Consider the following 23312-nt stretch of genomic DNA (forward strand, 5'->3'; position numbering starts at 1 on the left):
GAGGGATGTGAGAAAATCAATGTTTTCTTCATGAATTCAAGGTATCATGGGATGAGTAATTAATATAGAAATGGTTATTTGAGCAGTAAAGTATTCCTTTAAGTTTAATATCCCGCTTTCTTCACCCTATAGGAACGTAGCACGTGAAACTATGTGGCCTTTTGCATGTCTGGCCCTGACATATACTCTATGCTTATTATTAGCCTCAACTAGACTGGAGAAGCATCCACAGGGGCACAGGTGATGTGTAACTGACAGACACAATAAGTCAGCCACAAACAAACGGACCAATGAAATAGCTCTGAGGACTGAAGTCACTCTTGTCCAAAGTTCTTGTCCAGCTTATGTTTTCTTTGGTTGGTGTAGTGGTTCTCTTTTGTTCTACTGTACTCTTCCTGAATGCGTCTGTTTGAAGACAATTTGATTAATTACTGCGTTTGCATAAGAGTAGCACATGTTGTTATGAGGCAAGCTATGTGCCGGCTTTAACTTCTTTTGGTCTACCAATTTTTGCGTAGTTGGATATTAATTTTGTTAGACAGGTACAATGTTGCAGAAGAGATTTTGTGTCACTGCCTTGCTACTTCTATTGGTGGTCAGATGTGTAACACAGGATGCAACTCAGAATAAAGACTGTGTTTGTGGACACCCTGGAATACCAGGGGACCCTGGACATAATGGCACACCTGGCAGAGACGGCCGTGATGGACTCAGAGGTGACAAAGGTGATCCAGGTAGGTTTAGAAGCGAAGACTTTTTCTTTAGAACTTGCCTGCACTTTTTCCTAAATGTGTTGAGCTTCAACTTCACAGTTTATAATAATTTTTTTTTTCTGTGAATTACCCATTAAAAGGTCAAGTTGGCCCTATTGGAGCAGCAGGCTTTAATGGCCAAAAGGGGGACAAAGGGGAATCTGGTATGTATCTTCAGAATTAACTGCACTACGAAAAACAAAAAAACAGATCTGTAGAGTTACCTGTGTTGAAACAATCCTTTTTCTTTTTTACCAGCTCTATGTATTCATATATTTAACAATATATAAATATATTATTACATAACACTGAATCATTTACTGGTCATTTGCAGGTACAGTTGGCCCAGTGGGACTTAAAGGAAAAAGGGGAGAAAATGGAGAACGGGGACCTCCAGGGAAAATGGGGCCCCAAGGAGTCCAAGGACCCACTGGCCTGAAAGGAAATACGGGAGATTTTGGGCCACCTGGACCCCAAGGACCTAAAGGTGATGTTGGACCTCTTGGACCAGAGGGTCCCAAGGGGGAAATTGGCCTTAGAGGTGACAGAGGTATTCAGGGACCACTGGGGCCCCCTGGCAGGCCAGGCCTTAAGGGGGAAATTGGTGTTCCAGGTCACAAAGGCAACATTGGTTATCGTGGGGAAAGAGGGACTCGAGGAGAGAAAGGTGATAAGGGTGAGAAGGGAGATGCCGTTGTTATCTCAAAGAGTGCCTTCTCTGTGGGCCTCACAGCACAGAGTAAACTCCCAGCACCTAATGCACCCATCCGCTTTGACAAGATCATTTACAATTCACAGAATCACTATGATCCACAAACAGGGAGATTCACGTGCTCCGCAGCTGGAGCGTATTTCTTCACCTACCACATCACTGTGTTCTCCAGAAACGTGAAGGTTGCTCTGGTGAAGAATGGTGCAAGGATCATCCACACTACGGATAACTACCAGAGCAGCGAGGATCAGGCAGCAGGGGGCACTGTGCTGCACCTGGACGTGGGGGACAAGGTGTGGCTGCAGGTGACTGGAGGAGAGCTATACAATGGGCTCTTTGCTGATGAAGATGATGACACTACATTCTCTGGCTTCTTGATCTTTGGGGCTTAAATGAGCCAGAATTTCTTCGTGATTGCCGGTGAACGTTTTTAAAAAATATCAATCAGTCATAAGATATCAGCCTGCCTCTAAACTGTAGTTCTTTAGCTGACTCTGTAATGACTTGTGCAATGTAACTAAGTACATTCACTTAACTACTGTACTTAAGCTCAAATTTGAGGTACTTTACTTGAGCATTTCCTTTTTATGCTACTTTAATGCTTCTTCTCACATCATACTTTTTACTCCACTGCATTATTTGAATTCTGTGACTTTGCTGATGAAGATTTTACATACAAAACCCATGGCAGGCTTACCAAATACAAATTTTTGTTACAGATCAACTACCCAGGAATATAAAATAATTAACATATATCTTATAAATGTGTGAATCAATGATGATAACACAATAAATTGATCGACATTAATGCAAACCTTGGGCAAACTAGGGCAATGTCCATGCATTGTGGGTACTTTTCTTTTTTGATAATAAGTACAGTTGCTGATAATACTAACATACTTTTATTTAGGCCAGATTTGTGGGACTTTTACGCTACTGTGTTAAACTTGTGCATCAGTGATAATAACCCAATAATGTGATATATAGACACTAATACAACACTCAGAGGAACAATTTCTCTGCATAATAAGTATTTTTCTTTAATGATAATAAGTATATTTTACTGATAATACTAAACATACTTTTACTGAAGCCAAATTTGCAGGACTTTTATACTGTTTTATTAAACGTGTGCATCAGTAATTATAACCCAGTGACATAATATAGGCACTAATACAACTCTCAGTGGAGCAATTTCTATGCATTATAAGTGTTTTTCTTTCTTGATAATAAGTACATTTTGCTGATAATACTTCCATGATTTTACTTTAGTCGAGACTTTTGTATTGTTTTATTTAAACTTAAAAAATAATGTGAAATTGTGTGTGCATTATGTGGTTAAAACCAGAGCCCTTTAAGATTATTATTATCATTATTATTATTATTATTATTATTATTATTATTATTATTATTATTATTCTAGTGCACAAGTTAAAACGATTAAATTAGTCCTCTTGCTGGATCTTGGACAGGTACAATGTTCTACTGAGCGCGTCAGGCTTTAAAAAAAAAACATTAAACAGATTTATTTGAGGTGTGGCGTCGTGTTTGTCACAAGCAAAAGTTATCTCAGCTATGTGATTGTTCTCTACCCTTGCTGTTGTGTTACAATACAAAATCACGAAGTCATTCTTACTCCGGGGATGGGCATGCACAAACATTAATTGTCTTGGCATGATACAATGACATGACACGAGCGAGACAACTGGAAGGTCCAGTCTTTTTCTGTCTTCAAAGAGCCGCAGGAAGTAAGGAGTAGCATTCCTTTTTTTCCTCAATGAGGAACGCTCCAAAGTGGGCGTGGTTTGTGGTCACGAAATCATCTACTTAATTATGATTGGCCGTCAGCCGAATGGTCACGCTGCGGTCAACCAGTAACCTCAATGGTAACCTATGTAAGCCCCGCCCCCTAGAAACACTGCAACAAGTGCATTAATGATGCTTGCCTGCCCAATCCTTCAAGAAAGACCTCTTTGAACAGGAATCATCAACGAAATTATGAGCTCTTTTTGAGCGACTCCGGAGGATATAGAGTGACTCAGTTTTTATTTCGTGCACTCACTTGACTACCGTCAGGTTTTGCCGGTCGGCGGAAGCGAAGTTTAAAGCTTGCGCAATTTGCAAGAAGTTTACAAGTGAGCTCGTAAGCTAGCCCCAAGGTGCTAGCTTCTGTGTGTTTGAGAAGTCAGCCAGCCATTTGTCTCAATATGTTTGCGGAGTAACTAGAGAGCAGGGCCAGCGCACTTGTCGTGGTTTTTGTACCCGACATGTTTTTGCGGGAGGACGACGAGTGCGAGGCAGCAAGTCGTCGGACGTCGGAGAACCTAGCTTACTTCATGGCTAAACAACAAAAACAGCTGCTCTGTTGATGTGAGAAAAAGGGCAGGCGGACAACATCAGCGACTATGAGCAGGGTGAGCTAAAGCTTTGTTTTCAATTAACTACCCCGTGACTGCTAAAACAATAATAATATTATTCCTTTAAATTATTTATGTGTTTCACATTACAGTTGCGGTGATTTTCATTCTTGTTTTCTTGTTTGAAATGGGACCAGAGGGGGTTATTGTAGTGCATTACAGCCGTGGTTGTTATAGTGATGTGGGAGATGCCAGGCTGTGCAGGGAGTTGGTAAAGGAGTGGTAGGGGGCCACCTACTACAAAGAGCTTTATGGTCAAAGAAACTTAATTAATGCAGAAATAAATAAGCAGTTTGGCCCCGAGTTCTCTATGGGCTTAGAAAACTGCTCAGTGTAATCCCCCCACCATAGCTCCTTGTTTCAGATTCTGCTTCATTCTTCGCATTTTCCAACAGATCTGCACTTCCTTTAGTAGTTTGCAGTTATCACTAGAGTTTACCCACAATTAATTATGTTGTTTTCATAACTCCTCAGATGGATTTTATACTAGAGTATAACTGAAATGTCTTAAATACACCTACACAGGTCACAGTCCTCTGCTTTATAGAGGATACATAAATTATTAACTTAACATTTTTATAACAGTAATAAACAACTACAATATCATTTCACACTAGGCTACTTTCTATTTCTTACATAATTCTGCCTCACAGGGTACAAAACAGAACTTTGTTTCTGTAGTTAACTTATTCTCTATTTGTTTTCTTTTTTTTTCCACTTAAGTCCATGGAGCAAAGAAGCAACTTAAAACAGCTTTTTTTTCAACAATAATACTAATATATTATATTTATGGAGTGCTTTTCAAAGTACTCAAAAGCATTTTACACAAGTTGTAAAAGATCATAAAATAGAATAGACTAAGATATACACAACATTAAAATGCAGACATTATTCACATATTGAAAGCAGTTTTGAAAAGAGCTGTGGCACAGTTATAAAAATAGATAATTACGCCAGAGAAAAATTGTTTTAACTATTTTCTATTTCACACATACTTCCTTCAGAAATACTGTGGAAACAATTTTCTTTTTAATACATGGTTGTAGTTCTGCCTCATGAGTTGCAATATGTAGCTTTGTGTCTGTAGTTTTTGAACTTGTTCTGCATTTACATTTTGCCCTTTTTGTAGTGCTGGGACTGTCAAAAATGATGTTTGCACCAGTGAAATGCTGTGTAAACCAATTCCAAGCTCACAGACTTGTGTTTGCTTAATATTAGTATAATACTATATAATATCAGTGGATTTGTGCTCTTGAAAAGCTTTCTGTTTTCATGGTTTTTGAATGTTGATAGAACAGCCTTTTGATTATTGTTGCAGTGCTGTCAGGTTACACTGTTGACTGTTGACAACGAGGCTCAGTGGCGTTTTGTCCTCTCTAAGCCTTGTGCACTGTGTAGTGTTAGATTTCCGTCTGTCTGTCTCTGTGACAGTCCACAGCAGATCAGGTGAGTGAGGCTGCCTGTGTGAGAGTGGTGACACTCCCTGGTTTGGCCTGTACCTGCACTTCCCACGCTCTATAGAAAGGGGCGTGGCATCTCCCAAGTACCTTCTACCCTCCAAATCAAAAAATGAGGAACTAGGTCGTGGAAAATATGAGACTGTAACCAAGGAATGTAACCAGTAGCACATGTGCTTACCTGATCCAGGTAGGACAAGTTGTGTAATTCAAAATCATGCAACCCAAAAAAAAGATAACATGAATACTGTTTATGGAATTTTAGCCTTTATCTCTTAATTTCCACCTTTAAAAGAACAGTTTTAAAGATTTAGGGGGATTTAGTGGCATCAAGTGATGAGGACTACAGATAGCAACCAGGTGAAACTTCTCCTGGTGAGAATTCGTTCAGTGTTTAATGTTCAGGTTTTTATTGGGGAGCAGAATTACTTGCAGCTGTCTTTTCCTCCCGAAAACAAAAATGGAGCAGGTGATTGAGAACACTGAATAAAGCAGTTTAAAGTTACAAATCAGTGTGTCTCGGACGCTGTTTCTCAAGTCAGAGATGACCTGTTAACCCAGCACCTGCTGTATGCTCACCTTTTTTCTCTGATAACTTAAGATCCAGATGTTAAAGTGGTTTTCACCGGGAGCCGAATTATCCGCTGAGCCGGTGATTAAAGCCAGTAAAACCACTGACTAAAGCAGTTTAATGTTAAACAAAAATGTTCTTCTGATACTGTTCGGCTGTTTGCAGAGGGCCTGCTTACTGCTTTGGCTGATGAACAACACAAATTGCCATATCTAGATCCAGTGTTTGGTTTGTGTGTCATGCGTTAGGCTCTTTGGACCAAGACCCATGTCCTATGTACATATAAATGTCTCATTATAAAGTAACAAAAACATGATTCTTATTTTCATGTGATTATTTACTAAAGAAAACATACTTAAATATTATATTCCACTTCTGCCAATATATCCCCCTAAATCCTACACACTGGACCTTTACAAGCTTTGGGTGTCACTCTCAGTCAGGGCTGAATAGTCTAGTTGTCGCCCTGATTAGGCTATCATGTGTAGATGAAACCAGTCCTGAACACAGACTGGTAAAGCTCCACTAATCAGATTATTACTGGGAGTGGGATGGAAGAGGAATAGGCCATACACACACAAACATACACACTCCCACACACAGTTCCCTCACACAGTAGATTTCCTTCAGTTTTCTTGCTGACGCTTTAATTCTTAGCTTGGAAACAGCCTATAAGGTCCGATAACAAGCATTAAGGCTAAAAAGCTTTTAATATGGATTCAAATATTTAATGCTGAATATTGTGTTGTATAGTGTTTCCTAATCTTGCCAGACGCTTACACGGCAACACATTCACTTAAAATACAGTGAACTTTTCCTCCTGTGCTGAACATATGTGCAGCTTAAGTTCCAAAGAACCCAAGGTGAGCACACTGATTTAGCTAATCAGCCAATCTGTTCTGTTACACATTATGGCGTGTTGTTTTAGGACATCCTAGAGGTATGTGTTCCTCACAGCTTTCATTCCTCGAGACAGATAGGCGACCAGTAATGTGACCGCTTACAGAGGAATGGTGGTGTTGCTCCGGGGCGATTTGTGTCTGTCTCAGAGTTAAGCCAGAGAATGAAAAATGACAGAAAAGCTGACTTTCCCTTGATACTCTCTGTCTGGTGTTTTTTTTAATTTAATGCTCAGTTCATTTTGGCCTAATTAGTTTTATCCTAACCTCAGGCAGGACATACCTCTGCAGAGGTGAACCTTTGGTAGGAGGTCTCTTATCACTATGCATGTATGACGCCTTGCATAACTGCCTGGGTTTTCTAGCCAAACAGGAAGGGAGTCTATGATTTAAATGCCTTCCTCCCTGCTCAGGTCTGTGCACACGGCGTGTGAATGCACATGCACATGGGTCGTGTAGTTTGAGAAAGGATGCTCAAACTAATTGTGCATGTGTTTTGGAGTGCATGCTTTTAGCCCTTGTATACATGTTTATGTATCTGGGAGAGTGCTCATCCTCATCTGTGGGAGTCTAATCTGAGGCTGGCTCCAGCTGGCTGCCATGTGTGTGGGGGGGGGCTCCTCCCTGAGCTCTTAATTAACTCTGGAGCAGGGCCCCAGTGTGCCGCTCCCATCCACAGCCTAGCAGGAGGAAGCCGGAGAGCAGCAGTGATCTTGGTGCACAGCCTGAGCAAAGACGATCTAGGAAAGTTCAACATAGTAAAAGTGACCTGCATTTACAGGCAGTAAGGCATGATTTTAACACGTAAGTAATATCTGTCTGAATGTTGCAAGATGCATAGCTGTAGACATGGATGTGGTAGATGTTTTTATTTTTCTTTACATGTACATGTTTCATTTAGTTTATTTTTGTGTGATTTCAGAAAACATGGAGGAAAGGTAAAGATGCCAGGCTTAAACTTTAGATCCTTTCTAAGAAGATGAACAAAATGAAATATGTTTCTTGAATTGCACCATTCTTATTATATGTTTGTATTGTGGACAGTATAAAATTAGTGGTGGATGAAGTACCTGAAAGCCACACTTGAGTAAACGTACAGATATCTTACCAGAAAATGACTTTTGCAGACGGCAAGTCACCTAAGTCTTTGAGTATCAGATTTTTTAATGTACTTAAGTATTACAAGTAATTTTGTGATATTAAATTTACTTAAGTTATGAAAGTAAAAGTACAAGAAAATGCTTAATGCTTAATGTTAATAAAAAAAGCAAGCAGTCAGACTTATGACGTTTACTTATTTGTAACATACACAACCTTAATGCCCTTGGGAAAAAAACAAGGTGTGTTGTTTTTTTAAACTAAAGGATTTAAAAAACCAGATTCAGTTATTCCTTCTCTCTTATTCCTTCATTCTTCCATCTGTGCCGTTCTCCCTTTCTCCCTTCTTCTCCTATTTTGTAGTATGTAATTAAAATGCTTAGGGGAATTGTAGTGGAGTGAAAGTATACGTTTTATTTAGGAACTGTAGTGGAGTAAAAGTGAAAGCTGACAGAAATATAAAACCTCAAGCAAAGTACAGAAACTCTATAACCAAGTATTTTACTTTGATACATTACATCACTGATAAAAAATACAATTCCTTGAGTTAAATGCAATACAGTTTACCATTTTATTTTATTTCTGCAGTTGTTGAATTGGTTTGGTAAAATTGGCGGATTGCCAACAAACCTGCTGTTTCAACTGAAACAAGTTTGCCTACCGTACACATCAAAGCGAACAGTATAATTGAGGTTGATGCTTTCAGTCTAGACACAGTAAGGCTCATAAAACCATAACCAGGTTTAATGTGTGTGGTTAAAATGAACACAAATTAACATACTGTAGAGCTGTTGGACAACAAAGCATATTGCATATAAGGTGAAATCTGTGTTGCCTTTTTGTGAAAGTCACCACCTGCGTCAGCTTGGTCCTGGCTAACAGCATTGCCAAGTATTAGTAGATGCCAACTGGCCTGTGACAGTTGGCGCCAAGTTTGGGGAGAAGGCAGAAAGGTGTTGAAGGATAGCACAGTTGGTTGAATGGCTGATAGCACAGTGTGGGTATTCAAAACAAAAACAAGCTATGCGAGCTGTAGAAATTCCTTCCCTATCTCTTATCTTTCTGCTTGGAAAATATATGGAATAATTGATCCCGTCTATTTTTCCATTGCTACTCAATGTGATCCTTCCAGCGGCTGAGGAGGAGAAAGCACAAGAAGACAATTCAGCATAGCTTTGAAAGCAGCACATTGTTCATGAGGGGTGTTTACTGTCTGTCAGCAGCGGTGCTTGGCAGCGGTGGCTCTGTGTTTACATAAGTGTTCAGTGTGATGGAGCGAGCTGGTTGAAGTGACAGCAGATTCCACAGAGGGTTTGACTGAGAAAGCCCATCTGCTGCTGAACACGCATGAGGAAAGGAGGAATGGGAACGTTCCAGGATCCCTGCGACTCCCAGCATGTGTACATAGCAGACAGAGGAAACAACACTGCCTTAAAAATGCCTTCAGTTTGTGTTAGGACTGAGTGATGCTGACAGTATCACATTTTTGTTGATTGCCTCAATAATAATGACAATATAATGTTTGTTTTTTTAATAAGCAGTATATAATTCATTGATGGTGTTTTGTATGTATGTAGATATATTTGTAAGTATCTATAGATAGTGTGGTTTATCATCAGTATTAGTCACATGTTTATATTCTGCTCACAAATGATATATAAGGGAGTTAAAGTGAATTATTTCACTGAATATAATGATAATCCCAAAAACGGTTCCATGTAACTGAAATGAAACCTTTAAGAATATGAAAAGTAAGCATTTTTGAGTCAAATCTGAGAAAAAATTGGGTCTCACACACCATGATCGTGATCACATTAGGCGGTTAGACAAGTCCGAGTAGGAAAAGCACGGTGTAAATGAATGGTTCCTGAATTCCATTTAGATGCTTCAGTTTCTGGGTCTTTATATGGTGCATGGTGACTCACTGTCGCACTGTCATGGTTCACTGGTACAGTTGAATGAGCAGAGCCTTTGTTAATGTTATTAGTAACACCTGTGCAAAATGTACCATGTGAAAAAAGCCTATTTGTAAAAAATTCATATAGACAAACATTGAGGACTGTGTATCAGAGTTGAACTATGTTCCCTGTTTTAAAGACCACCCCCCTCGCCATCACCTCATCATCTACGTAATCTGGAGAAAACTGGGCAATTTATTGCATTAATCACAATGGATTAGAAAGTTTCATTGCTTAGTCACGCTCACAAAGCCCCACTTCAAAGGCTCAGCTGCATTTACCACTGCCCTGAATCTCACTCTCGCTCGCACACACACACACACACACACACACACACACACACAGACATATAAAGCTGAGCTTAGCACAACGCCACCCTGACCTGGGCCTCAGCTCTCCTTGGACGTTGAAATACAGCACCATGGACAAATGCATGTAGATGTTTTACTCCTCTGGATCCTGTGCACACTGAGGGACGCTCTTTTTTCTGGTTATCTGTGTCTCTCTGTATTCTCTCAGCTCCTCCTCTCTTACATACAGACACAGAGGACACTGTACTGTAAACAAACAATAGTTAATTCTTGTGCTCCATCCCTTCAGGCATACTGTATGTCCTTTTCATGCTGATGTTCTCTGTGATTGTTTTTCATCGTTTTCCCTGGAAATGACTGTTAAATGTTTTTATTTTATTCAGGTGTCACTTTTACTATTTTTTTTTAAATTTGCATGACATTTCTTGCCAAGTTGCTCATTGCACCCTTCTCCCATGTTTTCAAAAGATAGTTTTTGATACTTGTAAAAGGATTTTGAACACAGCACAAGAAAACAAAAAAAAAGAATACGGTTTTAAAGGGGTTAATGCAGCATGCAACGATTTCTAAAATGAATCTCTGTTTGGTTTTGCAGGCAGAACAGCACGACAGGGTCTTGTCCACAAGCCAAGACTCCCTCCCGTGCCTCCACAGCTCTAAAGCTGACCCGCTGATCCGAAGCCGACCGCTCAGTGACATATACCCATTCCACAGTCATACTGAGAGAAGTGCAGTCCCATGTCTGCTGTCTGGCTGTGGCGCCCAAGTAGGCTCTGATGAAAACAGATTGAATTGTATCAACTCCTCCGCCTGGTCCAACCCCGTTATAAGTCAATCTGAGGGAGGAAAGCCTTACTCCTCAAGAATCATGAGGCTTTTTTCTAACTCGAGAAAAGGCCCTGTCCCTGCTCACACTACAACCAATGACCGCCCCACCTTAACCCACAACAATGACAGCAACAGCGGCCCTCAGTCCTGGTCAGGACTTCCAGGACTGGGTGTTGTTGACTCCTTCAAAAAGCTCCGCTCCTCTGTGCTCCAGGGTATACAGAGCAGAGGGGCAGCCACTCACGATGGAGAACATGAGCCACCAGATCAGGAAATGGCTAATGGCAACACTGACCCTGGCTTAGATGACGCAGCATATCGTTTAAAGATTGCAGAAGGATACAGAGTGTCTAATGGAAATTTAACTGTCCAAAATTTGGCTGTGATAAGCCAATGTGGATCAGATATTGAGGACTACGATGACGATGAAACTGATGAAGGAGGCGGTCTCACGCGAAACACACGATTGTCAAGGAGTATCAGGAGAGCATACGGAGCAGGACGCATCTCTTTACTCGACACGGGGAATAAGAGAATAGCAGGAAGTTGCACAAATGAGGCTACGGACACTCAGAAACCAGATCAGATGTCCAAGGTCAATGCTCAAACGAAGAACATGAGTGAGAGCACAAATGTGAAAGTGCTGAGCAGACTGAGCAAAAGTGCAGAAAACCTTCATATATTTAAGGCACCTTTCAGACGCAAAGCACCATCTCCAGGACCTCTCTCGGCTCAGGAGGAACCTAGGAGGACTAAAAATGGGACACCAAACATCCAGAGGACAGCCAGCGCTTCCTCAGTGGACCTGCGGGGCCACTCAGCTAGCCGCAGAAAAAGCCCTGTGATGACTAAGGGGCCGATGCTAAAGCTAGTAGGCAGCATGACTGACCTGACTGTCCGACGCAGACGAAGTCCCTCCCCCAGCCCCACTTCTCCATCTCCCTTGTCACCCCTGACCCGTCTCCATGACGACTACTCCCGCCGTGTGCCTTGCCTAGCAACCAGCGAGCGACAGCGCAGGCCCTCGCCCGTCAGAGCCAGGGTCATGTCTGTTGAACACAACCCACTGGTTCATGTCCAACTGGAATCTGATGTCAGCCCTCAGCAGCACCAGGTTCTCATCAGCCAGGTTTCTGTGGAGCCTCCAGAGGGAACAGAGACTTCACCTGGTATCTCTGCTCATTATGAATCACTGACTGAGGCCACAAGTGGCTATAAAGCAGAGTGTGATTCATCTCCACTCAGCCAGAAAAAGCAAGAGCAACAACAGGAACAGACTGATCTCAACCTGCTACAGAATGAGGTAAGGTAATAACTTGAAAACAATGTGCCAGGGTTCAAATATCATGCTTTGTCTGCCTGTCCAGTCGATCAAGTGGACAGAAATATAACTGCCCAAAGTTGATTTTTACTTACCCCTTTACAAATTGTTTTATGTAGGAGAAGTCATAGATAGATGAGGCACATTGATGATGTCCTTGTGTATTGACATCAATGGACGTAGGTCACATTCCTGATTCAGTAGGTGTTGTCATCATACAGTCTGCATACAACAAACTTGATGTCATGACATTATAACATAAGTTTATTAGATCCATGTCGCACATTGTAGCTTGCACCAAACTCTGTTGGAGGCTTAAGCCCAGTTCAGACCAAGAATTTGCAAGGAGACCAAACTATTTTAGAGCACTGCAGATCAAAGTTGCAATGTTGTGAACTGGTTTGTTTCAGTTAGACTTGTGCCAGCTGTTGGTGTCGCATCTGACTTAGCTTGTCAAGTTGTTAGCAACTGGCTTCAGAACGTAAGGCATATCACCAGCCAGCCGGCTTGTAGCAAAGTCCATAGGCCAAGTTAGTCACACTGACTGCAGACGGTGTGTTAGCCCATCTAATCAACATCCCTGCTGCTGGTGACATGTATGTTGGTTTCTGTCCTCAGGGTGTATTGGTGTTGAATGATGGGTTGCTGCTGCTGCTTGCTGTTTGCTGTATGTGGGCCTGTCATACACACTCTTGACTAATTAATCTGCGCTGGTTATTTAAATTATTGTGGTGTTGTATTTATTAGAAATACTCTCCATCACAGACTCAGGTCTTTTCATTTATGTTTTTGCTATTTCATCACTACCAGAGATGCAACTGCAGAAAGCTTCACTATCACTATCCTCATTCATATTTTTAAGAAGCTACAAATTACATTGTGCCACAAAATAAGCCTGACGCTAGAGTGGAAGTGCAGAGAGTAGTCGGTATGGAGAGGATACACGTCTTGTCGCGTTGGTGTAAACTGGGAGGTTTTCAGAACATTTGGAATACTTGGTCTGAACTGGGCTTTAAGCTTCAGCTAATAAACGTTTTTACCTGCCACCAGTTTCTTGTGAGTGCCTGGTTGAAACTGCACATGTGCAACTCTCATCAGAGATGAGAGGGAAGCGACATTGCTCGCTCCTTAGCTACTTCCATCATCAGCTACAGATAAAAAAGGATTTGCAGTTCTTTTTTTATGGACGAATGGATTGCTTGATCTAAAAGCCCAACATGGTATTTTACTTGTCTCAAGCAATCCTTATAGTTGAGCCATGTACACTTTAGGTTGAGAGGAATCTGATGTTAATATGATGCAGTCAGTATTGCTCCAACTGCTTATTAGCACAGGACATGCAGATATTCTGACCCAATGCAGGAGGTGTGTAAAACAATAATGATGACATCAAGCTCAGGTGTTATCTTTATGCAACTGGTGTCTTTGATTACAAAGCTTTTCACTGCTTACAGCAAGATAAAATGTACTGCCGCTAAGGAGAACAAAGCTACAAAATGTTTTGTACTGTCACACATTAGCAGCACCTTCATCACTGACTTTGAACCATGGGATTGGAAATCATTAGAGGCTCTCTGTAAAGTTTCAGAGAGGAAGGAAGGAAGCACTGACAGTTGAAAGATTGAATTTCTTCCTCTATTTCTAGAACAGCAAGATCATTAATGGGTGCCAATCTTGTTGTTGAATGGCATTGAGTGTTATCTTGGGAAAGGAAGCATCACACCTCTAACAAGTGATTTTTATGAAGTGATCTTTGAATCTGGCATGATTCTAACACACTGAGATAAGTTCTTATGTCAACGTGATGCTTGTCAGTATTGTGCTTGTATGTTAAAACCGAGCTCTGCGTGTGTCCAAAGTCCCCTTTGGTGTCAAATAAATAACGACGTAGGCATAAATTGTTTTTCACTGTCCTTTTTCCTGTCAGTGGTGTTTGATATACTGACTTCTGCCGCAGCAGGGTCACATGCTGGAGCCAGCTGTTCTGTGCTACCAGGCACACTGAAGGAGCAGAGTTAATGATTAGGCTTTGTTTATGATTAGTGGCCCTTGCGCAAAGCCGCTTCATAGTCCTGTTGCTGTGGGAGGGTAGGGAGCTATGAGTGAGCACGTCCCCCGCCTCACGTCTCCCTGTTCCCTCTAGCTGAAGCCGAGTGGATCAAAGTCCAGCACGATGGGCACTGGGCCTTGGACAGCTAGCAGCACCACCAGGTAGAAGGGACCGTAAACACACCGCTATAGTGAAATGTGTTTTTTTCTCAGAGGACAATTTTACCTTTAAGGATGAACCAGAATAATCTGATTTGTTTACTTTAGAAATCAGGTGGCTTTTACCGGCCGCAAAAAAAGGGACTTGGCCTTGGAAACACAGGCCAGTCTGTGTTTGTGTTTGTTTCACAATGGTGCTGGTTCACTGCGTGCCTTTCCAGTGTATATGCCGGGGAGCGGACCCAGATCGAGAAAACCAGGAGGTGAGGATTGATATCGCAGGCTGACTAACAGACTTGGAAGAACTATTTCCAAATGAGTAACCATTAGCCAATATTTGACCGCTGAGTATACTGACATACATACAGAATGATAACATTTAATTGTGGAATATTTGTGGAATTTCTGTTGCAGTTCTTGTTTGAACTTGATAAGCTTAGGAGTTTATTGAGTTCAATATATGGAGCCAATCACTGTGTGAACTTGAATGCTTTCATGTGATAATGAAGTTTCTCATGAGAATCCTGATAAGTTAATTGAAATAGTTTTGCGTGATTCTTGTGGTTTTGCACTGAGATCAAATCAAGACAGTTTCTTCAGTTTGGAACTTTTATGACTTGCCGTTACATTTTGCTCTGTTTCTGATTAACAGATGTTATTCACAGCTGACATTATGTTTTACATGTCTGTGCATTGCAGATCGTTAAACAGGGGAAAATCAATATCATCGTCCTTGAGTTTTGAACTTTTTCCCTTTTGATCCCTAGGTGACATCAGAACAACAAGGGCAAGAAGCACTTCTCCAAATAGATGAAGTCTCTCCAACAACCAGCAGCACCCCTCCTATCTCTCCTACGAGCCTCTCAGAGTCATCCACATCACCCGCAGATGCATCCACAGAAACATCCTCTGTCAAGCCCAGGCGAAGGAGTGGGCGCCCGAGACCTCGACCCATCTCTGACTACGGGCAGCTCATTTCCAGGAAGCACTCCATTCCCGAGGAAGTGGCAGAACTGCGTGCTGAAGATAGGACAGCAAATACATCATTGCATAAAGAATGCAGTGGTAATGACACGTGTGGGAATGGAGAGAGCCCTGAAGACTGCACAATGAACGGAGACCTTCAAAGCATGAGGCAGCGCCCGATCTCAGTGATCGGAGTTGTGGATCTGTTCCCTGCTGATGCCGAGGAGAAAGACGACTGCCTTCCTTCTGTAAGCCTTTATAGTTAAAGTTAAAAGGAGCTCTATGCAACATTCGAAGCATTAATTTTGCAGCAAACAACAATTTGCTGTGTAAAGTTATAGTGGAGTAATGGCATACTGAGCAGAGAATAAAGTCACGCTACCTGTGTGTATGTTGTACTTCTCTGTGGGTTGTTGTGGTAGCCAATGCAACCATTTGTGCATTTTGGTGCAAGCATGTATCCCACTGGCTAGCTAATGGTCGCCAATTTACATTGTGGTCATTGAGCCGGTTCCTACTGACAAGTGCAGAGCCATAGCATTACGTGACTTATAAAAGTGACAAAAATTGCATTCATTGCAGTTTTGCATAATATGGCTTTTTTGAATAGCCTGAAGTACCACCTCATGTGAGCATAAAAGCTTTTTTGCATTAAATGGGAGTTTTTTTCAAAACTGACGGCTTTCCATTCGGCATATTTTATATTTCCAATTTCAATTTGTGCAATTTTAGGGTTCATGGAAACCTGCCTTGTGTTAGCTGCTGGCTGCTGGCTCAGCCACTTGCATGTTGAGAGCCGTATGCACACAATCTGATCAGACTCTGAATTATAGATATGTTCTAGATGTTGTACACAGCTCTTTTAAACTTACTTGAAGCTCATAGTTTTTGAAAAAAGTAAAAAAGCTTAGATGCATTGTCATCTACTTTTTATCAACTGGAAATGTGGTTCTATACATATGTTTAAATCAGTTACATGAGTATCAAGGTTGCCTTTAGGCTGATGTAGAAAATTCCCAGTTATATTTATTTTTCAACTCAAGGCTATTGTTTCCAAAGTGTTGAAAAACACTGTGTATCCTCCATATCGTGAGGTAATTTCTTGCCTATGTTAACCATGTGATTGGTAGTTTATACATAAGGCTCAGTTTTTGTTTTACAGATTTACTCTGAAGAATATCTTGATATTTTCAAGGGAGCAAATCAGTTTATATTGATTTTAACTCAGGTCAGCTTGATTTGTTTCCTGCTGCTGCAGCAGAAACAATCGTGCACTTATGATCATAGAAAGTGTGTGTGTGTGTGTGTATGTGTGTATGTGCGCACGCAAGTGTGAGAAGGGAGGATGCAAAGCAACTCCTGTTTTAAGAGTCCCTCTAAGCAAGAATAAAACACAAAATTTAAATGCAAAATGTTAACGAGTTTAAATTACAAGTGGTTCTAAAACAGACTCTTTTTCTGCTTTTTGATGCCCTTAGCTCAGATGTTAAAAACACAAACAATGAACCTTGAACACCTTTTGCTTGTTCTCTTTTTTTATTTTCTACTTAAGTCCACAATCATGGTCTTTGTTATGAATGTTATCCATCAAGACGTTGCAAGCTTTATTTCTGTGCAACATAAAGTCATCAGGAAGGTAGTGAAAGCCTGAGAAAGCGAGCTCTGCCTAACTCCCAGGATGTTTCCTCTTGTCCTCTTTGCAGTCTCTGTCACGGCCGCCCATCCCCTCCCACCAGGTGCCCCCCTACAGAGCAGTGTCTGCCAGGTTTCGGCCCTCCACCCTCTCCCAGAGCACCCCCATTGGACTGGACCGTGTTGGACGGCGTAAGCTCCACAGAGTGCTCAGTGGTGAGAACTGGGGTTGTTGTTGATCACAAATTTTAGTCTGTGGGAAAGCTGGGTCTGGGAATGTCAATAAGTGAGTTGGAGGAAAATATTGGTGTGGAGCCAGATGTGGGCGTACCTCCATCTGTGGCTTGTTTTCTGGATTATTTACATCTTGTCAGAAAGTTTTGAGCTCCATACAGTCTTTTAATCCCTGTGTATGTGTTGCAGATGGTGTGTCTGAGTGCTCAGCGACACTCGATGACAGCGTTAGTGAGGAGGAGGAGGGCAGCTTTGATGAGCTCACTGATGTCACACCATACCTCCAGCCAGGGGTGGAGCTCTCTGTGCTCAACGAGGTAAGGCTGAGCAGCTTGTCATTTGGCAACACTCACAGACATCTTCTTCAGAGATGTGTATTGAATTTATGATGCAACATGCATCTTGTCGTGTGTGTGCCTCGTGAACAGCCATGTGAGAATGTTGTGTTTTTGAGATGTTTGGCCACAGTAAAGCAGAACAGACAACCATTACGGTGTCCACAAGTCTAGACATAATCTTACATGTTAGACACAGGCTTAGCCTGCATGTAATTGTATCTTTATCTTATCTGTGTGTGCTGCTCAGTGGATAAGCTCAGGCCACACGGTGTATGCTGAGGCTCTCTGGGACCATGTGACCATGGAGGAGCAGGAGCTGGCCTTCAAGGCTGGAGATGTTATCCGTGTCCTGGATGCTTCGCATAAGGACTGGTGGTGGGGCAGGGGGGCTGACAAGGAGGGCTGGTTCCCCTCCAGCTTTGTGAGGGTAAGTGGACTTCCTGACCTATGTCTCTAACACATGTTTGCTTTCCAGCAGCACAGAAAAGACTTGCAAACTGGCCGAGCTCCAAACAAACCTCACCAGCCCTCTTAACATTGTGTGTGGAAGGGTTCAAACCTCAGAGGTTCAGCTGGTTTCTGTGGTGACAGGAGCTGATTGACAGTTACGTCTCAATTAGGCGGGCTATAGTAACTATGGTGAGGTTATTTGATTGGCAGATGGGCGTCTGCTGTGGAATTGCCTGTAGCTGAATCAGTGTGGCCAAACAAGAGCTGGTTAAACCAGCACATGTTGCTACCATAGTGATGTGTAGTTTTTTTGTAGTGTAAGTAGTTATTGTTCTCCCTTTTGTTATAATGTTTATTTTGCTTATGAGCTGGAAAATGTATTTAAAGACTTAACAAAAATGTGTAAAGGGCCGTATTTGTTTCATTTGTTTGATAGTGTGGGGACAAGGAAAAAGTTTCTTTCTTTTTTTTTTTTTTTTTTTAAAAAGGCAATCCTAACTTGAAGCTTTAAAGAGCAACTTGCAGGTTAGGTCACGCACCAAGACATCTGGCCAGTTCGCCACTGGTTCTCTTCACACTGTATCTCAATTCCTCTGCAGTGGCTGTTATTTCTACTAATTCGTGGCTGCTCCTGGTCTCTTGGATGGCTGGAAGGTTCATAATTGTTTGGTTGTGGCCTGTTATATGCATAAGAATACACATTTTCAAACTCTTACGTGTCAAAACAACTATTCTGATCCACATTTGCCAATGTTTAATTTGGCCGCTCTCCTTTCTGTTAGAATTCCCTCTGTATTCCCACTATGTATATTTATGTGTATTTGTTTTAAAAATAGTATCTACATCATTTTCCTACACATAGATTCACTGTGGTGTCTAACCTCCAAGTTCCTCTTTAAGCACTTATTTATGATGTGAATGCTGCCCAGGAGGTCCCAAAATGAGTGTGTTCGATGTGTTTCAGGTGCGAGTGAACCAGGAGGATTCGAGTGCTGAAAGTGTGGAGAGTGTAGCGGACCAGGAAGATCCACCTCCCAGGGACACACAAAGCAGTCAGCACAAGGAACAGATGAGAACCAATGTTGTTCAGGAAATCATGAACACTGAGCGGATCTACATAAAGCACCTAAAAGACATCTGTGAGGTACGAGCATCAATATTTACATCTAAAGGCTGCTTTTCTCAAACATGAACTTTATTTAATCTATACATGATTCACAGCTCTTAAGCAGCCCTACATTATAATAATGTCAACATTTTGAAGAAATATTTGCAATAAGTCACATATGTATTTCAGAAGTGACTCAGCATCGTGGCACCTCCTGTTGGCCAGTGTTTGAACTGTTTTCCTACTGTCTCTTAGTGCAGTCAGCATTCTGGTTTTGTGTAACTTCCAGGGTTACATTCGTCAGTGCCGTAAACACCCGGACATGTTCACTGAGCTGCAGCTGAAGACCATCTTCAGTAACATAGAGGACATCTACAGGTTTCAGAGGCAGTTTCTCAGAGACCTGGAGAAGAAGTACAACAAAGACCAACCACATCTCAGCGAAATAGGCTCTTGTTTTCTCTTGCAGGTAGTGCCCACACGCAGTAAACGTTCCCCAGTTCACTAAATCCTTCAAATTCATTTATTTACCTGATTCAGTAGGTCTAAATATTTATTAAATCATTCAATGCTTCTCCTTTTTCCATAGGGAGAAGGCTTCTCTATCTACTCAGACTACTGTAACACTCATCCAGCAGCCTGCGCGGAGCTGCAGCGCCTCATGAAGTCAGGAAAATACAAGCATTTCTTTGAGGCCTGCCGGCTCCTCCAGCAGATGATTGACATTTCCATTGCAGGTTTTTTGCTCACACCCGTCCAGAAGATCTGTAAATATCCCTTGCAGCTAGGAGAACTGCTGAAATACACCCCCAAAGACCACAGGTACTCCTCAGGAAGATCATCACTCCCCAACTTAAACTACTCTTTCACTACTTGCACTTAACACTTGCACCTTTTTTGGGTATTAAGTCATCTACTTTAGTGTTGACCCAACAATGGACACATTCAACTCAACAACAACCACATCTAATGCCAATTAATCACATAATGGACTATGTTGACTTGATGAAACTTTTGTTTGTGTAGCATTACTTTGCCTTGGTTGTACAATGAAAGCTTTAAGCGAGTATCTGCGATGATACTTAGGAGTATAGTATCAGCGCAGTATATAGCTTAGCATCAAGTAACATTAACTATTACAATAGCTGTGAATAATTTGTCATTCTTTAATTATTCATCTGGAGTTACAGTGATCTGCATAGTGGAACTTTGATCAGGCGCAAACCCCCATGATCCCCCACAGTTTCTCCATGAGCCTGACCCGAATCTGAACCATGCAGCAGTTCTGGGTTATAGCCCGATTTAAAAAAATAAATAGCTTCTACCATAAAAAACTCTTAGCATTAAAACATTAATTGTAGGTTAAGCACTAAGATGTTTTCCCACACCACTTCTCCTTCTTGTCTTTCCTCTGGTATTTTGATAGTCTGTAGTCAGCGTTGTGTCTTAGCGCATAACAGGTTCAGCAGAATGGGCTGTGCCCCTTAAGTGCGTCTCTGTTTCTGAGTGCACACAGTGGTCCATGGTGACACAGCGTGCAGATGATAGCATGATAGCAGAGCATATCTCTCCCAATGCTGAGTTCATGAAGAACTAACAGTTTCATTAAAAAAAAAAAACTGGCACAGTGAAATATTTAGACATTACAGCGCAGCCAGAATCTGGAAAATAGGACCAAATTGGGTTGGGTTAAAGAATCAAAGCTCTACTTCATAATATTCAGAAGACTTCTACTTTAAATAAAGAATTCACTTTAGTCCCTGTGAATTGAGGACGTACTTTTCTATGATTGAGATTGAAGCAGTGTGCTACTGTGAGTGGAAATGTCCTTTCCATCAATTTTATGTGTAGGGTGGGTGCTTGGCTCATTGTTCCCTTACTGATGTATTGCAGTGACTACAGCGGAGTGAGCAAAGCATATGAGGCAATGAAGAATGTGGCCAGTCTGATAAATGAGAGGAAGAGACGGCTGGAGAGCCTCGACACCATCGCTCACTGGCAGGTGGCCATTCTACACTGGGAGGTGATGACAATAAATCAATTTTCTTCCAATTTTTACTCTGGTATTTAATTAAATTAGTCTGTTTTCCAGCTGTATGTAAAGAAAATTAAAGGGTAGTTTTTTTGAAGCAGAGTCATATGTGGTACTTATTCATGATCAGTGTATTACCTACGGTACATGGCGGTTGGTGTGCTCCCAGTTTGGAAAAATGGGCATGAGTCCTGGTAGAGAAGCTAAGCATTGAACTGTTGTGTAAAGGGACAGCATAAAAAAAGGTAGCCACCTAAAAAAAATACCCAATATTAGTTTAAGTGTTTGCTATTTTGAGAATATTTTCACCACTTTACTTTGCTGTCAGACAGCACTTTCATTTGGCACTACAGTTTCTCAACTGAAGAACTTCTCAGCTGAAGAATGCAAAAGCGTACCTTATATAACCCCACTTTAAAAAATCTGAACTATCCCTTTAAATATATTGTGTAAATCTTATGACTGTAATTATATTGTTGCAGGGACCTGACGTCCTGGAGCGCAGCTCAGAGCTGATCCACTCTGGTGAGCTGACTCGAGTCATCCGACAGGGCAAAATGCAACAGCGCAGCTTCTTTCTGTTCGACCACCAGTTGGTCTTCTGTAAAAAAGACGTCCTGCGCAGAGACCTGCTCCACTACCGTGGACGGCTGGATATGGACCAGACCGAGGTGGTGGACGTGCCCGACGGGCGGGACCTAGACCTGGGCCTGACCCTGAGGAATGCTCTGCGTCTGCGTCACGCCTCCACCCTGGAGTTTGTGTGCGTGCTGTGCTGCAGGAAGGCCCAGGACAAGCAGAGGTGGTTACAGGCGTTTGCCAAGGAGAGATACAGAGTCAAAGAAGATCAAGAGATGGGTGAGTCGTGCTGAATTCCTTTCACTCATGACGCACAACAGCTTCTGTGGGCAGAGGTCAAATAAAAGGTGAACAGGGTAAAATGATTGTTGGAAAAAAGGGGGTGGTCAGAAATATTTTGACCTGAAGGTGTATTTATGTGTGTTTCTTGGCAGGAATGGAGATCAGCGAAGAGCAAAGAAAACAGGCCATTGTTAATGCCAGAAGAGCCAAACAGAAGAAGAACAAAAGTAAGCAAGTATTTTGTATTATGCCTTTAGCCACTCTTCATTTAAATTTACCACATTTTTATCTTAAATTTGATTTTCATTCACAATTTTGATTTCTTTTTTTTTAATTCACCTGTTCACCGTTTAGCCATTGGTTACTCTGGTTCTGTCCCACCGCACCACCAAAACCTTCACCCACTTCACCAGCGTCACATCACCATTCCAACCAGCGTGCCTCAGCAGCAGGTCTTTTCACTGGCCGAGCCCCCAAAACGAAAGCCTTATCACCTGTTGTACAGCATCACCCGCAACGCCTTTTTCAGGAAATGAGGCTTTGCTCCCTCAACTTTTTTTCCTCCCTGTGCACATTCAGAGCACACCCAAACCGTCCTGAAGACTCGAAGAACACTTTATTTTTTCCTGTATTTTTTTCTGCCTGTGAATGTACTGTTAAGTTCTGTTTTTGTGCCTCGTGTGTCTCTGTCTTTGTGTCTGTTGTTGTTGTTGCATGATGAAGTTTAGTGCCTGCAGTTTGAAAGGGGCACGACAAAAGTGTTAAAATACTGACTGTCAGTTTTGTTGGTGTGTTAAAGATGCTGCTCACTCAAGAGGCTCCCACCCCTTTGTCTTATTAATTCCAATTGAATTTTTTTATTATGTTAATTAAGACAACAATGGATATTCTGCTTTTAAGTTGACAAACATGGTTTTAGTTTATTTCAGAAGCTGGCCCCCTTTTTTTGCTGCAAGTCTGTCAACTCTGAGCACAAAACAGCCGGAGGGTAATTTAACTGACACCTACCTTGTTAACACTGTAAATAAAACTCTTGTACAAACATACCAAACAAGAATGTTGTCACTTTAAGATAATTCTGTTTGCAAATCCATTTGTTTCTTTTTATTGCAGAGCAAACACACTAGACTTTGTTTGTTGCCTGCTGAATATTGGTTCA

General features: G+C 41.6%; 2 protein-coding genes across 4 annotated transcripts; both read left to right on the forward strand.

Moving 5' to 3' along the window:
• The first annotated feature begins 339 nt into the window (after nt 1-339).
• Nucleotides 340-2219, forward strand: c1qtnf9 (C1q and TNF related 9). Its single transcript, XM_042510671.2, has 3 exons — nt 340-734; nt 854-916; nt 1087-2219. Exons 1-3 carry the CDS (start codon nt 548-550, stop codon nt 1854-1856), a joined length of 1020 nt encoding a protein of 339 aa, XP_042366605.2. The 5' UTR covers nt 340-547; the 3' UTR covers nt 1857-2219.
• A 1182-nt stretch (nt 2220-3401) lies between these two features.
• On the forward strand, nt 3402-23229 carry spata13 (spermatogenesis associated 13). Of its 3 annotated transcripts, XM_088071683.1 has the most exons (14): nt 3402-3878; nt 10771-12306; nt 14754-14795; nt 15300-15746; nt 17202-17346; nt 17554-17681; nt 17950-18129; nt 19117-19296; nt 19550-19729; nt 19850-20082; nt 21154-21283; nt 21775-22150; nt 22306-22380; nt 22508-23229. In XM_088071683.1, the coding sequence occupies exons 1-14, from the start codon at nt 3870-3872 to the stop codon at nt 22687-22689; spliced, it is 3843 nt and encodes a 1280-aa protein (XP_087927809.1). In that variant the 5' UTR covers nt 3402-3869; the 3' UTR covers nt 22690-23229. The 3 variants fall into 3 exon arrangements, with proteins under 3 accessions (XP_087927809.1, XP_042366296.2, XP_087927808.1); XM_042510362.2 differs by lacking the exon at nt 14754-14795; XM_088071682.1 differs by lacking the exons at nt 3402-3878; nt 14754-14795 and adding an exon at nt 7466-7612.
• Nucleotides 23230-23312: the final 83 nt, after the last annotated feature.

Source organism: Plectropomus leopardus, chromosome 21 (genome assembly GCF_026936395.1).
Source record: "Plectropomus leopardus strain MGB_pleo_1.0 chromosome 21, ASM2693639v1, whole genome shotgun sequence".
In the NCBI taxonomy this organism is placed as follows: Eukaryota; Metazoa; Chordata; class Actinopteri; order Perciformes; family Serranidae; genus Plectropomus; species Plectropomus leopardus.